The sequence below is a fragment of the Fukomys damarensis genome, unplaced genomic scaffold, assembly GCF_012274545.1.
Source record: "Fukomys damarensis isolate Sample0158 unplaced genomic scaffold, DMR_v1.0_HiC HiC_scaffold_33, whole genome shotgun sequence".
Lineage (NCBI taxonomy): Eukaryota > Metazoa > Chordata > Mammalia > Rodentia > Bathyergidae > Fukomys > Fukomys damarensis.
In genome coordinates, this window is record NW_022900945.1 from 11054767 (window position 1) to 11070988 (window position 16222).

General features: G+C 40.1%; 1 protein-coding gene across 2 annotated transcripts in view; it reads left to right on the forward strand.

Moving 5' to 3' along the window:
- Window positions 1-16222, forward strand: part of St6galnac3 (ST6 N-acetylgalactosaminide alpha-2,6-sialyltransferase 3) — a 391438-nt gene that overhangs the window by 90658 nt on the left and 284558 nt on the right. For both annotated transcript variants that reach the window (XM_010605156.2, XM_010605157.2), the window contains exon 2: window positions 12826-13020. In XM_010605156.2, the coding sequence (XP_010603458.1) occupies window positions 12826-13020 (195 nt within the window). The remainder of the gene's footprint in view (window positions 1-12825; window positions 13021-16222) is intronic.

Sequence of the window (16222 nt, forward strand, 5' to 3'; positions counted from 1 at the left end):
AAATGAATAAATAAATAAATAAATAAAACCACCTTAATTTCCACTCACAATTTCTTTTTTAGAAACGTTTACCTGGAGACCTAAGAAGTGATGTACATTGCACACTAATCCTTATGATGGATGGACAGAGGCGGAGAGAGACTTGTAGTGAAATATGCTATTAGGAAATATCATAAACCAAACTTGAGAAGGACCACACAGTGCTGAGATGTTCCAGGCCAAAGCATCCAGGCAAATTCTGTCCATTGCTCAGCGAGTTCTGTAGTGGCAGGATGGGACCCACAGTGCCTGTACCCCAGATGGAGCACTTGCAGCGTCCCTGAAAGTCAGCATAAATATTTAATAATATCTCCTTTTCAGAGAGGGGGCCCTCTCTCACTGGGAATGGTGTCTGGTTTCCCTTCCCAGAATTATTTGTTTTCTTAAGCTTTTCTTTATGTCCTGGAGGTAGAGCCTAAAAGCTTTTAAAGTATTTTGATTTTGAAGTCTCACAAAAGTATTTTTTCTTTCACAGTAATTCAATGTAAAAGGCAGTAAAAGTGATATATTCAGAAGTATTCAGGACCCGCTATCAGCGCCACATGGGAATAAACTATCTTGCCACTTGTGCGTCCCACGGGAGAAAAGAGGCACGATTCACATATAGGAAATATTGTGTGTGTTTGCCTCCGTTTTGCTCACATTGTCTGCTCGCCTGAAAGGCAGATTTTTTGCAGATAAAAGCTGCCCTGTCTTGCTGAACTGCTCATCTGTTTTCTTCAGGAAAAAAAGGCTTTGTCAAAACAGGAGCAAAGCCTGATTTGCAAAATATCACCTAGAAATAACACTCATGAAAATGTCAAAATATGTTAAGGATATGGGCCAATTTCACACTTTGGAAAATTACCTAACGAATTTGGCAAACGCTGTTTTCAAGTGAGGGTGGATGATATGTTTTCCAAGCATCATTGGGTGAGTTGTTGGTTAGGTGCAGGAGAGAGAAGATGGTGTGGAGATGGCCTGTCCTTTCTTGCTGCACCCAGGGCGATAGATCTGTAGTTTAAGCAGGTTGCGATCAGGCCTGCTACTGTGCTCCCAGAGTCTTCGGTGTTCTCTAAGTTTGGTGCCTCTGGCTTCAGCTAAACAAAATGGCTTCTGGTCTTGAGGATTTCACAGTGTAGAAGGTCATTGCAACAGTGAAGTGATCTGCATAAGTATGTTTCAGGGTGCCTGGCGGGAGTGGTAAACACCAGAGGTTGTCAAAGTCAGGCACCAAGACCTCATTCTGCAAAAGAAAAATGCCCAGCAAGGTGAAAGCCATTAAGTGTCCTGTGTATCAAAGCTGAAGTTTTAATTAAAAATACTAAGCTCTACCACAAACTAGCCTCCTACCAACTGAATCTGTTTTTTTTTTTTTTTTTTTTTCAAATTTGAAGAAATAGCTTGTGTTCCTTCACAAGTATTTATTGGTAATCCCTTCCTGGGAAACTAGCTTGTATATATTTTCATGATAATGTTTACTGAATAAATCTGAATATTTGCCTTATGGAATCAACAAATAATCTTCAGAGAAATTTCCATCTTCATGCTGTCCTATATAAGATTCAAAAACAGATTTTTCCCCTTATTTTTAAGAAATAAGCAGAGAATGAAAATTCTGTGGCTTTTTGCTTTTTGGGCATCATTTCCAGTAAGATAGCAAGTTTTCAACACACTGGCTCAGTGGCTGTTGACAGTTCCCATGCTGAGTGCCTGGCCCTAGTGGCCATTGTACAGTTAACCCATCAGTGTTCACTTGCACATGAAACTGAATCTGATCTATTCTGTATGACTGAACGTAGAGGCTTTCTCTCCACCAAGGGTTAATAAGAGAAATGATCTCTTTTTCTGCAAACTTTATCTCAGCAGGTGCAAAATAGCTGCAATCAGGTAGGCTTTGGTAAGGGACAGCTGCTATCTGCTAAGTTGAAAGATCACAACTCCTCACCCCATTTCTATTTCAATTACATAGATACTGGCCTCATTCATGAATGTCTGCAGGCATATCTAACTCTGTGCTAAGAAATGGGCCCAGACCCAATGTAGGAGCCATGTGCAGAGCTGTGTGGTGAACTTTCCTTGTTACTGACACAAGCTCTGGTCCATGGAGGTCACTGGCTCATTTTTACAAAGCCAGTAGATTTAGGAATCATCAGCGATCCTCAAGCAGATATATAGATGAAGAAACCAATGCATACAGACACAAGGCCAACAGACTGGCTTTTACACATGTGGAGTATAGACTTACTGAGATAGAGCCTCAAAGCCTTAAGCTGCTAATTTTTAAATACTAAGTGATGAGTTGGTTGGTACCAGTAGCACTTGCAACTTGTGTTAAAGTGACTCTGAAGTTGTACTCTGACTCAAAGTAAATGGTTCTGTGATTAGCAATGTCTGTCTGAGGAAAAGGTGGAGCTTGCCAGGCTATAGATTTGCTGAACTTGCTTGAATGGTGAAGGATGATAGGTAATTACATAATTATTGTATGTTGCGAAGTATGATCTGGTAAGAATAAAGTGTTTTAGAATCTTTGTGGAGGGGCAGGACAGTTTCAGAGAACAGATGGCATTTGGATTTGGTCTTGAAGGATAAGTATTCTTGAGAGAGGAAAAAAAGAGAGGAAGGAAGGTGTTCCATGAAGAACACCATGCATGGGCAATGTGGTATATGGATTAAAAGAGAGAAATTAATGATTATTAACTACCTGCCAGATGCTGGGCTAAACTCGAGGAGAGGCCCTTTCGGTGTTATTTCAGTATCTGATTTTCATAATGTCTTTGTGATTTTAAGGATGGGGAACCAGAGACAAAGAAAATTAACATATTCAAATCCCATAGTTCAGATTTTAATTCTTGGGGCTCTATAGCAATTTTCAGGGCAGCTTTGCAAATGGCTGGTGCAGCTAAAGAACAGAGTACTGGGTGGGGAGTGGTCGTTCGCTTGGATTTGACTGCTGATTTCAGGTTGCTATTAGGACCTTTGAGCTGGATGGCAAATAAGCTATTGTAAATGTGGCCTTGACTAGTGGGGTGGTCTTAAAAATGATATCAGAGACTCGCTGATAACAGACTTGTTACATGTGACCTCCTGTTTAACAGTGGAGATCTTTTTGCCTTTGCTATTCTAGCACAGGAGACTATAAGTAATAAACTAATATGCTTTATGTTGTATGAGCAATTCAAATTACTGCCAATGCAATATTAAATCCAGAATTGATAGGAAAATTGTCCTGCTTAGAAATTCAAGTGTTCTTGGCACAGTAATATTTATTATCACCATGAGACCTGTGCTCTGGCAGAAACTCTGCCTGTGTTTCAGCAAAAACTGTTGAATATGTATGCATTCCTTTGCTAAGGTTCAACTTTGACCTCCAAGAGAACAGCGTGTGTTCCTTAGAGAGATGCTGGGAGGTGTCACGGTTGATTTCTGTGCACGGGGTGGGCATGGGATCGCTTGCCTGTGCCTGAAGTATGTTCAGAAAAAATAAGGGTTATTTTATTATGGAAGCAACCTCAACAAGAAGAAAAAAATCCCCAAGGGGAAATCCACAGTGGCGAAGTCCAATGTCTTGAGCAGGTCCAGGACTCTGTTGTCTTTTCCAGATGGTGCCATGCTTATGCCTTCTTTAGACCATAGGGTGAGCCATGATGTTTAATGTAGTCCAGACACCACCGCTGATTTTCTTTGTTCTTAGAGATAAGGATGGTGGCCCTGACTGCAGCTGCAATGGTAACACTGGCACAGTTCATTGCTTTTAGAGATATTTTTCCCCATTTTTCTTATCTGAGTGTGGGGTCTGTCTTATGTTCAATAGCACCTTGAAGTCTTTATCAGCCTGCAACGAGTTAAATTCTCCCAGGGAAATTGGTGTCAGTGTGGATGGTCCACTGCCAACCTGAGACCATTTAAAGCCATTCTGGGATGTAAACATATCAAAACACTGCCCAGGTGCCTGGTTTGCATTCTCAAGGCCATTTTTTCCCCTCTTTCTTTCCTTGCCCTGCTTTTCTGAATGGCAGCTTTATTTCTGGAATATTCAAACTTAAAGCGAATGGGTGCTTGCTATTTTAGCTTTATGCAGAGGTCTCTTTTCAGGTTTTCCATTGTATTTTTCTTTCTTAGCATATGTAGGTAGAAAACAGTGTGACTATAAATTAATGGTGTTGGTAAAAGATCACACTGGCTTAGCATGTTCCTTAAGCCAGGCAGCCTCTTTATAAGTAGTAATCATTTAAACTTCTTAGTAATCAAATGACAGATGTTATTCACTTCTCCAATCCCAGCTAGGAAAGTAGAGGCACGAAAAGGCTAAGCTGCATGGCCAATGTTACTCATGTTGACTCTCTACTATAACTTGGTCACCCTGAGTCCAGAGGTAGGCTCCGTGTGAAAATCTGTTTTCATCCCTGTAAAACACGTGACATAGTACATGATACATGCTGAGCACAAAGCAGACTGTGGCAGGTCCCCTCCCTTTAGAAAATGGCCCATTGTCCTTGTCAGAAGGACAAGATACTCTTGTTATACATTTTTCATTGCATGATATGAGATTCTAGCCTTGTGTTATCATCCTCAGACAAGAGTTGATTTTTTTTTAAATATGAATTCCTGTAAGTCTTCATTATATGCCATACAAAGAAGGTTGATCTAAGCAGGTTTACTAGTTTACTGCCATTCAGATTTATAAGTTCTCTCAGGAACGTCAAAGCAGTTTCTCAGTGAAAAGTCCTGTTTGAGAACTACTCCGACTTCTCTGGTGTCCCCACCTTCCCACCAGCCACATTAAATCTGCAAAGAAATCTCTCAGGGAAGAGACACTGGAAAGAATAATTTATTGGGGTTTTCCCCTTTATGAATAGCATATTTTCCAAGCTATTATAGCCCTTTCAGGTAATTTAGCTTCTTGGATTAAAGAGAATAGTACGTAGTCCCTCTGTCCTTCCTTTTTATTTCTTTACATTCTTTTGTTTGTCCACAGATACTTACTTCTGAGTTTGAGACACTGTACTTGGTGCTTGGTTCTCAGGCTTTGTTTACTTTCTCAAAATTTTTTGAGGGCTGGGGATTTAGCTCAGTGGTTCTGCTGCCTGCCTTGCAAGCACAAGGACCCAAGTTTGATCCCCAGTACAGAAAATAAAATCTTTTTCAGAGACTGTATTAAAGAAAAATCTTACCTTACATCTTTTGTCCTTCCTTTCTCTTTGATTCTTCCCTCCTTACTTTCATCCACCTCATTCCATCCCACTTTCAGCACTGGAAGCTGGGGAGGAATGAAGAGAGTTTGAAGGAGGAAACACTTGAACTTGTAGAGGTGGGGATGGTGAAAAACAGCAGGGTTCCGGGAGGAGGACTGTGAAAAAGGTCACAGGATGCAGGTAGAAAGGGCTTCCGGAGAGTGATGAGGGGTCAGGCTTGAGGCATCAGGGACATGAAAGGGAGGGATGGGAGAGCAGACTTTCAAGCAAGCATCCTTCCTCTCTTATAACACCTTGCAAGAGAGATTCACAGGCTGTGCTTGGTCTGAAGGTTTTTTTGAAAAGATAAATGCTCTATAATGTAAGGTCATGCAGATTCACATAAAAATAAGAGGCCCCAGTTGATGTCATCATCATTGTTCCAACAAAGTCAGTGTCATCATTATAAAAGCTCTGTGCTGGACTCCCTTCCTAATGACACTAGGCACCATCAGGATGTAGTACTGCTTATGTTCCACTTCTGTGTCCCTAACACCTTGAAGTAAGAATTGGGTTTCAAGAGGCAAACTTATCTTTTGAAGAGTAAAGACAGGACAAGCAGATGTTTGCAGCAGCCAGGTAAGATGAGTGAAGAGAGTCTCTGGTTTGGTTACCAGGTGACCTTCATGCTCCCTGATTAGTCAGGACCTCTTTTCCCACAGCAGAATGCCAGGGCCACAGGGGCAGGAGCGGAGTGAGGGCAACAGGTGGCTGGAGCTAATTTTTTCTCATAAGAAAGATTTAATCTAAAGAAAAATAACTTTTTCAGGGCCCCAGCCTTTGGGGTTTATCTCATGATCAGAACTAATCCTTTGGTCTAAATATCTGTGAGTCCAGCTGGATCTTTCACTGTGCTTATTCGACATCAGTCTTCCGCTCTATCATGTGTTTCTGGAGAACTTGGGTTCCCTTCTGTTGTAAGAAAGGGCATAGCAGGCTGGGGATTTAGCTCAGTGGTGCCACAACTGCCTCACAAGCCCAATTCCTGGTACTGAAAAAAAAGAAAAAGAAAAAGAAAAGAAAGAAAGAAGGAAGGAAGGAAGGAAGGAAGGGCAGGCACATGCTGAGGCAGTGTAATAAAGAGGAGCAGGCAAAAGGAACTTTTAGTTCATAATTTAACTGAAATTGTTTTCATGTGACTTGCAGTGGTTTAACAGTTCAGTCAGGTCAGGGAGAGCTAAAGCCACCGTTCAAAATAAAAGAAGCAAATGTAGCAGCATATTAAAAGCTCATGGGGATTTTTCATTGTGGTTTTAGCATTAGTACTGGAAAGTTCAGTATGATCTTTTATCATGTCATCTGATGAACTCATCAATGTGCATGTTAGCTAGAACTTCTTAATAATGCTTATAACCACAGGAAACCTCCTTTGGGGAAAAATCTCTGATGAGATTTTGGCCATCTATGTTTTTTTCTCTAGGACTGGCTGTGGCACAGAAGAATTCATGATGATGGTGCCCATGAGATCGCTGTTTCCTCGGTTTTCATTTGTTGTAACTTTTTTTTACTATATCCATGCCCAAAGGTTTTAGGTTGACGTGTGTTACAGATTCTTAGCATAGATTACCACACTGATGATGTTCTATTATTTGGATGCTTTTATTTTCTTATAAGACCACTAAACTTTTTATTGCTTAGCAGTGTCTTCACTGAATAAAAGGGTCATGGATTGTGCAGAAAGGAAGTAAGACACACCAATACCACCACATTGGCACCTACAAACTACCTACAATGAAGCAGAGGGTACCTGATATTCTCCAGTAGAAAGGGAAAAATAATTGCTATGTTTTCCCTGATGCTAACCAAGGGTACCCTGTAGCTGTCTTTTTAATGCTGGGAATAAAGCCAGATTTAGGCAAAATGAATTAAATTTGTCCACAATTACTGATTTTGAAGTAAATGTAATTAGCATGATTCACATCAGTCTCTTAATTTTCCATGTGAATTAGGTATTTTGTTTATTGACAGACCACATTATAAAACCTGTTTGGGGATGGTACCAGCTTTTAAAATTTCTGAACCAGTTCTATAAGAGCATTCCCTTGGTATGAATAGCAACAACTTAGTTAATTCATGGGCTCTGGAGTCAGAATATCTGAGTTCCACTCTTGTATTTTTTTTTCCTTGATCTGTGTCCTTGATAGTGACCTGAAGTCACCCAATTTCTCTGTGGCTTTATTTCTTTGTCTGGGAAATGGGGATTATATAAGAATTTCTCTCTGATAACACTCATTAAATATCCAGTTATGATTGATATGATTATTCACGTATTTTTAAATTCTATCTTGACTCTATTTCCCTGCTAGATGCCCCTACAAGAAGAAAAGACAATCTCTGACAGCAGTAATTGCTATTTCCATACTGAAAATGTAATTTCTTTTTTTTTCCATTGAGTTTTAGGAAAACTCATGTCTCCGTCACTGGCTATATCTCTTCCAGAATGAAGTTTCCAAAGCAACCGTGATCCTATCCATCTCATCTTTAGACCTTTAATTCCGGATTTTCATACGATATTCACTTTCCCATATTGACCTTGCTTGACTTTCACTATTCTCTTTTTGATAGTCTCATGGTTCCATTGCCAGTTCTTCTGCCCAAACCAGCCCTGGTAAGGTACTCCTAGACTGGACCCACCAAGACTGCTCACTTTTCTGTTACTTTCCTCTGCTGACCACTGCCCCACAAAAAAATGAGTGTGCTTTTCCCCGGTTATAGTTTAATAAGCAGGATCCAAACAAACTGTTGAGTCAACAGCTGAAACAAAACAAATGAATATTTTATTTATATACTCTGAGCTTTGTTAACTAATCTTTGTATAGATAGCAAGCAGATTAATTATACAACTCAGGAAGTACCAAAGTTGAAGTTTGGCCAATGCCACACAGTAGATCTATATTGATTATGTGATTTCTCGTATGAGAGAAGAACTGATATGTGAGAAGATTACAAATAAGCAATGAGTAGGAGCCCATTAGTGCATAAGGTGATTGACACTGATATGAATATGTCCAGTGGACACTGTATTTCAACTATATTATTGGATAAATGACAGTATATGGATAAAAGTTGACACCATTTACCCTTGTAAGCAATTACTTAAACTCATTATGTAGTGTCATTTAAATGGAAAGACACACCTTTATGCTGTTGCTTATCAATTATGAAAAAACAAAAATAATCTAATGACAGACCGGATTCATAGTTAATGTCTTTATTCTGTGGCTAAAGACTAATTCTGTTTTAGAAAGAAGAAAAGCTTATGTAAATTAATATGGCTTGCAAAATTTCTGAGTCCAAATCACTGCAATTTTGTTTTCTTCCCATATCATGTATTCTCTGTGGCTCTTATTTTGAAATAGGCATTCCTGCTACAAAGTCTGATAAGTTACGTTCTAACTCTAAAGAGCACACAACTGGGATGTCACATTTTTGATGCATATTTTTGCATCACAGAGGGGATTAGATTCTAAATGTCTCAGCTGTTACAGGCCCATTCAGATTTGCCCCAAATGAAGATCGAAGAAGGAGAAAGCTTTCCTTAAAGCAATTCATCAGATCTATCTGGGCACAGTGACATTCTTCCAGAGCTGTTCCGGATAAGTTGCAGTGAACAGTTCAAGGGTTTGCAGCTGCTTGGAATATTTGGGAAGGAGATTCCTCTAGTTCTATTGTGCACGTTACATGGGCCAAGGAATGCATAGTCTGACTATTATTCATCAAGGACCTAACAATTATCAGTTATACAATAATACCTTGTTTGTCAAGTACTCTCTGTGTCCAGACTGTATTTTGTATTTTGTACCATCACAATGTTCATGCTTCTGGTCTTAGGAGAATGACTGTTTATTAAATAAGTGTAAGTCTGCTTTTTTGCAGTATGAAAAATTTGTTGAGCCGAGACTTATGCATTATAAATTCACCTGGAGTCGCTGTCGTTTTCTCTAACCTAATGGTCGCTGTTGAGTCTAAAGGATACTTTGACTACTTCAGCGAAGCCTGCAGTGATCACTTCCATTAAAAATTGTTAGACTTGAAACATAAGTGCAAAACAGATAGTCGTACCGTTTTCTGAATTTTGAGGGATTCAAAACTGTTACTAGAACAAGCCACTAATGGCACAAATTAGTTGATGGGATAAGTCAAACAGCAGAAAACAAGACAATGTGATGTGTTGAATGGCAATTTCAAATAAAATGAAGGGATTGATACATTTTTCACTTGATAAGAAAGTGAACAGTATTTTAGAATGATGAAACATAGCACTTTGAAGCATTTTTCCTTTGACTGCCCTAATGTAAAGTAGGTTGGATAGATAATTGCATCTCCGTGTATTTGGCTGATTAGTTTTGTTTTATGATTTGAACTCTGTCTAGCATCATTTCCTACTACACAGTCCCTTTTTACCAAATGATGTGAACGTTCCTGATCATTTTATGGCTGGTCACATTGCTCTTTCTCCTGCCTGCAATGTGTTTCCCATCTTCATTTTACGAACTCCCCTCACTCAGACTGACATTCCCAAAATCATGCCCCCTACATCCCCAGACCCACCCTTGCTCTGGAATCCCATAGATCCATAGCTTCATTTTACACGGGGTATTATACTTCTTTATGTCCTGCTGGCTGCACTAACTTGTGAAGGGTTATAATCCGGCAGAAGTGACTACGAGGAGAATGCACATTTATATTGAGTTCTGTTGTCCTTGCCACCATGTGGTACATAGAATGTACTCAAAGTTATATATATATATTCCCACTCCAAACCCTGGGGGTTAAACTCAAGGCCTTGTCCATATGAGACAAGCACTCTACCACTGGGCTATATGCCAGCCTAAAGTTTTATCTTTTCTAGTGAAATTTCAAGGTATCATTAGCACGGTGAGACTGTGCTCACACTAAGCAAGAATATAGAGACATGAAAAAGGGCAAAGAGTCAGATCCAGGCAGTGCAATAGAAGTGTGGCAGCAGGTCTAAGCTGGGAAAGTAGCAGCACTGCCCACTGCAGAACGCAGCTCTGCAAGGGGTACAGGGGGCCCAGTGCCTGGCTTCCATCTCAGCCACTCCCCACCCTCTGTGCTCACTACTTGGTTCCCTTTGATGGAATGTAGGAGGCAGACATGGATTACTAGGGAGCAGGGTTTCCAACCGTGCTTTCATTCTGTTTTGAAGTTTCTCTCAAAATGGTTGATTTACATTCCTCTCATGTATGCATTATGTATGTGTCACTACACGCCACCAGTAGGTTCAGAAAGGCTCTCCATGCCTTTGTCCCCAAACCCCCAGCCATGCAAAGCATTGAAGCAACTAAAAACCAGAGCTGTGCTGGGCTCTGGAGACAAAAGCATGGGACCCATCTGGGTCTCCTTCAAAGCAAGCTGCTGTTTTGTAACAAGTGACTAGGTGGTGAGCAAAAAAGAAAGAGGTCCTTACTGTTTGCTTAATGGGTGACTAGCCTTTTTGCTTTTATTTAGCCCTCTGTCTGGTCTGTGTCCCTTTAAACTTGTAAGATCCATCACGTTATTTAAGCTGTTACCTTGACACATTGCAGTGTTGTGGACATAATGATCCCACAGAGGAGCAAATTAAAATGGTTTTTCATGATTAGAAGGTTAAATGAGGGAAGGTTGTGGTAGTTAGTGGTGAGATAAGGTGTTCTGAGAAGGCAGAGCTCAAGGGACTTTCGGGTGATTAGGAAATTAGGCCGGCTAGATGGAGGAATGTGCGTTTTACAAATTTCAGGAGTGAGGATGAAGACTTTCTTTGGGTGTCTCTGACATGGATTCTGGTCCTACTGCCCGACAGAGGCTGTGGTCCCAGTCTAGGGAAGAAACAGGGACCATCTTTGAGTTCCTTTTCTTCCTTGGGAGATTCCCTGAGGAAGAAAATGAAGCTAATTCTACCAGAAACATGTTGGCAAGCACAAAACACAACAGAACCACAAGCGTTCAGTTATTTTCAGAAAGTTGCCTGGCTCTCCTTCAGTGTGAAGAGAACTCGGCAGTCAAGCACAGCTTCACGAAAGAGCACTTCACTGGGTCTTCCCTCTGCCCTTGAGGCAGGGCTGCTCAGCGTTGCTCCTTCTTCTTGCTCATGACCTTCCTCCTGTCTCCAGGATGGCTCCACTAGGATGACCGGCCAGTTCCTGAAAAGCAGCAGCCTAGAAAGCAAGAGCTTTGCACTGATAAATTCCTACTTGGACTACTCTGGTTTTCCTTTTAAGACCAGGATGATGGCAGCCACTTGGGCTCAAGGTCTCCATCATCTCTGAATTTCGTTGTCTGCTGCTTAGGTACCTTAGGTAGCCTGGTTCTATTCTTTTAACCTCTCCTGTCTTTCTCCACCTTTTTCCACTACAGTTTCTGTCCTCATTACCTCTGCCCCAAGCAATTGTATTAGTCTTCTAACTAGTTACCACTCACCTTTATTCTCTTCTGGCTACAGCACATCTTTAATACTGATGTTCAGTTATAATTTATAACAGCCACCTTTAACAGAACGAAACAAACAAAAAAGCAAATGATGGTTTCGACTTTCCATCGCCTAGGAAACTTGGTAGAGACTTCTTAGCTTGGTATCTGGGCAACACATCACTTATGCTTCTAGCTTTTCCTCACTTGTCTCTTTATTCTAACTAGAAAGTTAGTTCTGCTCATACATTGATGCTGTCTAAAATTCATGCATTTTATCAAGTTCAATCTCAAGTACCTCTTTACTTGCTCCCACCCCAATCAGATGAAGTTGCTCCTGCTTTCACTTCATAGCAGCACATTTAGGGAAATGTTCTTATGTTGCTTGGTATCAAATTTTTCCTTTTTCTGTTGGTAGCATTTTGAATATTACTTTTGTACATTCTTTAGCACAGGTAGATTTTCCTGCCTGTCAAAGTTGCTAGACATAAAAATAGCATGAGTGATAATGAGACTGTATAAGAATGTGCGAAATACATTCATTCATTTATTTCACTCAAACGTTTATTGAGTGCTTGTACTGTGTAAGGTTGTGTATCTCTTGTATTGTGTAAGGTAGTGTATTCTGTATCTTGGGATACAGAGAATAACTATGACTCAATACATACTAGAATCCCAGTTCCTCAGGAACTCACAATTTCATGGAGGAGAAATCACATAAATAATTACACGGTGAAAAAGTATAATAGATATGTATTCAAAGTCAAGTTTGGGAGTGATAAGCCCTCTTACCTCCATTAGGGAGAAAGGGTTGGGGATGAAAGGGTCATGATGGGGAGGAGATTGAGTAATTTGGAATGGTTTCCCATCCTTGGGAGTATCTTACTTGGGTTTTCCAAACTGAATAGGAATTGCAAGGAAAACAAAGGAGGAAGGAAGGGTAGAGACAGAGTAGAAAAGTTCAAGATTACTGCTTTTCCAGTTCTCAGGAGGCCCAACACACAACGGCAGCCTGGTCACCAAATTATTATTTTCTGTCTCCAAGTGAAATATCCTAAATGACAAATCCTTTCCTTCTGTGAAGGAAAAAGAGAGAGGAATAAAAGAACCTACCCTCTGTGACTGCTCTCAGTTGAAAGTCGTTCTTTTCTTTTAATGTTTGTAGAGAAAATCTGTGATTGCGGTGAGCTTCATAGCAGCCTTCCTCTTCCTGCTGGTTGTGCGCCTTGTAAACGAAGTGAATTTCCCATTGCTACTAAACTGCTTTGGACAACCTGGAACAAAGTGGATACCATTCTCCTATACGTACAGGCGGCCCCTTCGAACTCACTATGGATACGTCAATGTGAGGACACAAGAGGTAAGACCTCAGACGGTTACCTAGGATTCTGAGTGTATCCATGGTAACAGCTTTGCCTTAGGAACAAGATGGCCTTCAACTTGCAGAATTACTCCCTCTGTCCGGAGAGCTTCTTTGGGTCTCAACAGCATCTTCTGTTTTCTCATCTTAGACACTCACAGACTCACATGTCTAAAATCTGCTGCCCCTCCTACATAAAATCTTCCAATTCCCTGGCTCCATATGGAGTCCAGGAAGCAATTACTTGTTTTCCTGGTGGTTTGTGGCATAATGTACATATCTTTCTATTTAGAAATTCTGATCAGCACCTACCAGCTGGGGAACTGGCTGGCTTTATTTCCTGTAGGTCAACTGGTGGGGGCCAGCTCTTTATAGAACTTCAGAAAGGCATTCATGTGCCTTAAAACTCTGTAATCCTTAAACCTGGAACTAGAAAAGGCCAAGCTGATTTTCAGATTAGAAGTGGCTGCAGAGATAATGAGATTTAAAGGGTTTCCAAATTTAAAGGGGTTAAAATCATTTAAGTTCTTTAATAACTGAACTTTTAAATCTCTGTAGCCAATTGGTGGCTCAGGAAAGGACGGTGATATATTGACAACTAAAAAGTACATGCCATGCTAGCACTTCTGCTAGCAAGCAATTGTCTGTTGAAGTATAGTAAAAAATAATGAATGTCAGATTATGTGTGACGTGTGTAGAACTAGGTAATAAAATTGTTTTGACTGTTTTCATGGGGTAGGATAAATGTGAGTCTTACATCTAAAGACACAAAGTTTAAAGTTGTTGGTGAAAAAGATACATACTACCAATGTGTCCTGTCACTGGGAAGACTTCATTGATAGGTCATTTTGTAAAGATGCTAGAGAGAAAGGACTTGGGACATAGTCGGATGGTAGAATGATTGCCTAGCATGCACAAGACCCGGGATTCCATCCTCAGAACTGCAAAGAAAAGGTACTGGAGAGGAGGAGGAGGAGGAGGAGAGTCACACACAGAATGCTACTCTCACCCTGTAGATTATTCTTAGCATTCTGGGCCGTGTCATACCTAAGTCTTTGTTTCTGGTTAATTTTATTATTTGAAAATTATTTCAATATCAGAACTTACAGGTGTCTTACTAGACCTTTAGAGTTGGGGAGAGTATCATTAATTTATACATTTTTAGAGGTTTATCTTTTAATTGGGTTTAAATTAATTTTAATGTTCCTATTGTTTGAATTTGTTGCATGTCCTAATAACTTGACTACCTATATAAGCTGTCTCTGTTAGAACATAGTTTGTCTCACTCCTGTCTTTTGTTACTTTTACTTCTGGCTGTCGTTTGATATTCTATAGCTCTGTAAATTGGTAGAGTGCTAATCATTTCACCACTGCTTGTCACAGGCTGAAAATGAGACGTGTGACTAAAGTGTGCCACAAATTACTCCCACAAAGGAAATCCTTCTAAATATCAAAGATGTCTTCCTTTGTTTAAATATTTGATCTGGATTTTGGACTATTAAAGAAAAAACTGGCCTAGGGATGCAATGTTTGATTAGTCATATTAACCAGGCTACCATTGACCCTCTCTTGATATAGTTTTTGGTAACAATAATTACCAAAGAACAATAAACATTATTTTGCCACTGCACAGGCTATTTTTTTTGGAGATAATATGATTCCTGGAAAGATTTCGCAATCTTTGTGTGTAGAAACACACAAGCCTGGGTGGAGTTCAGTTCTGTGGCTTTATTATACTTGAAAAAGCAGAGTGTTTGCTTTAGGGTAAATTTGATAAACCCTGAGTCTCCATTTCCTTATTTGTAAAGTACTGATAACAGCATCAGACCCGGTAGATATTTAGAAGCTTGAACAGGACAAAATGCATGACATCTATAGCTTTAAATTGATTTTCAGTGAATGTATTTCTTTTGCTGCCCCAATACTTATCGGTATGACATGAAACGTTCAGTATGATTAATACCAGAACACTGAAAACCAAGTAATAGAATTCCTATTTAAATTTTAAAGATCCTGGACTCAGGGCAATAAACATAGAAAGGGCTTTCCAAACCCAGTAGTAATCAGAGTTTTATAAATTAAACCTCAAGGAGAAAAAAAATGAAAGAGCACAAAGAGATATCACTCTAATCTGTTCCCAATGACAGAAATTAGGAAGTGTTGGTGAGGATGTGGAACAATAGGAATTCTCATTCACTAGCGGTAGGACTATACACTGAGAGAACTACTTTGACAAAACCAAAGGATTCATGTTACCGAAGTTGGAAGTTGATGATCAGCAGCATATCCAGTCATCAACATTGCTCCACATTGGAGACGCTCATGAGCACGTGTGTTCAGAGGCATAGACAGCACGCGTGGCACCATTGTTGACAAAAACCAGAACCTAGAAAACACTTACTATAATGCGTTAGACTAAAATATCTCACAGAGTTCTAAGGTGTCTGCAGGGTGATTAGAGCATGGTGGAGCTGTACTCATTAGTGGATTCACCTTTTGATGAGTTCATAACTGAAAGTGCTGTCAGGAGGTGGGGCCTGGCTGGAGGTCACTGCAGACACGAGCTGGAATGGCGGGCTCTTGTCCCCGGCCCTCCCTTCTCACTCTGCTTCCTGACTGCCATGGGTTGAACAGTTTTCCTCCCACCAGGCCTTTCCTCCACACTCCTTTTGCCTTTGAGCCAGCTAACTATAGACTGAATTTTCTAAAAACTGTGAGCCAATATTAACCTCTTTTCCTTTAAGTTGTGTGAGTGTTGGATATTTTATCCTAGAAATGGAAAAGTTACTTCTACACTCAGATATCTGGGAGTAGGAGAATGGATTGAAACTGTGCATCATATCTACATATCCTGGAATGCCAGGCAGTGGAGACAACAACTAATGTGGTAAATGACCGCTCAAGTGTAAAATTGGGCATACAATGTAATTCCACTTATAACTCACAGGAAGAGGAAAAACTAAATGATGTTGATTAGGATATAAGAATATATAGATTCTATCTATCTATCTATCTATCTATCTATCTATCTATCTATCTATCTACCTATCTATCTGTCTATCCTAAGAAGCCAATAGATTGCACATTTTAGAAGAGAGAAAAGTCAAGAGAATCATAGAAGTTGGAGTAGCAGTTACCTCTGACAAGTGTGTGATCTTTGTGATTGATATGGGTTTTTGGAATGTCAGCAATGTACAGTTTC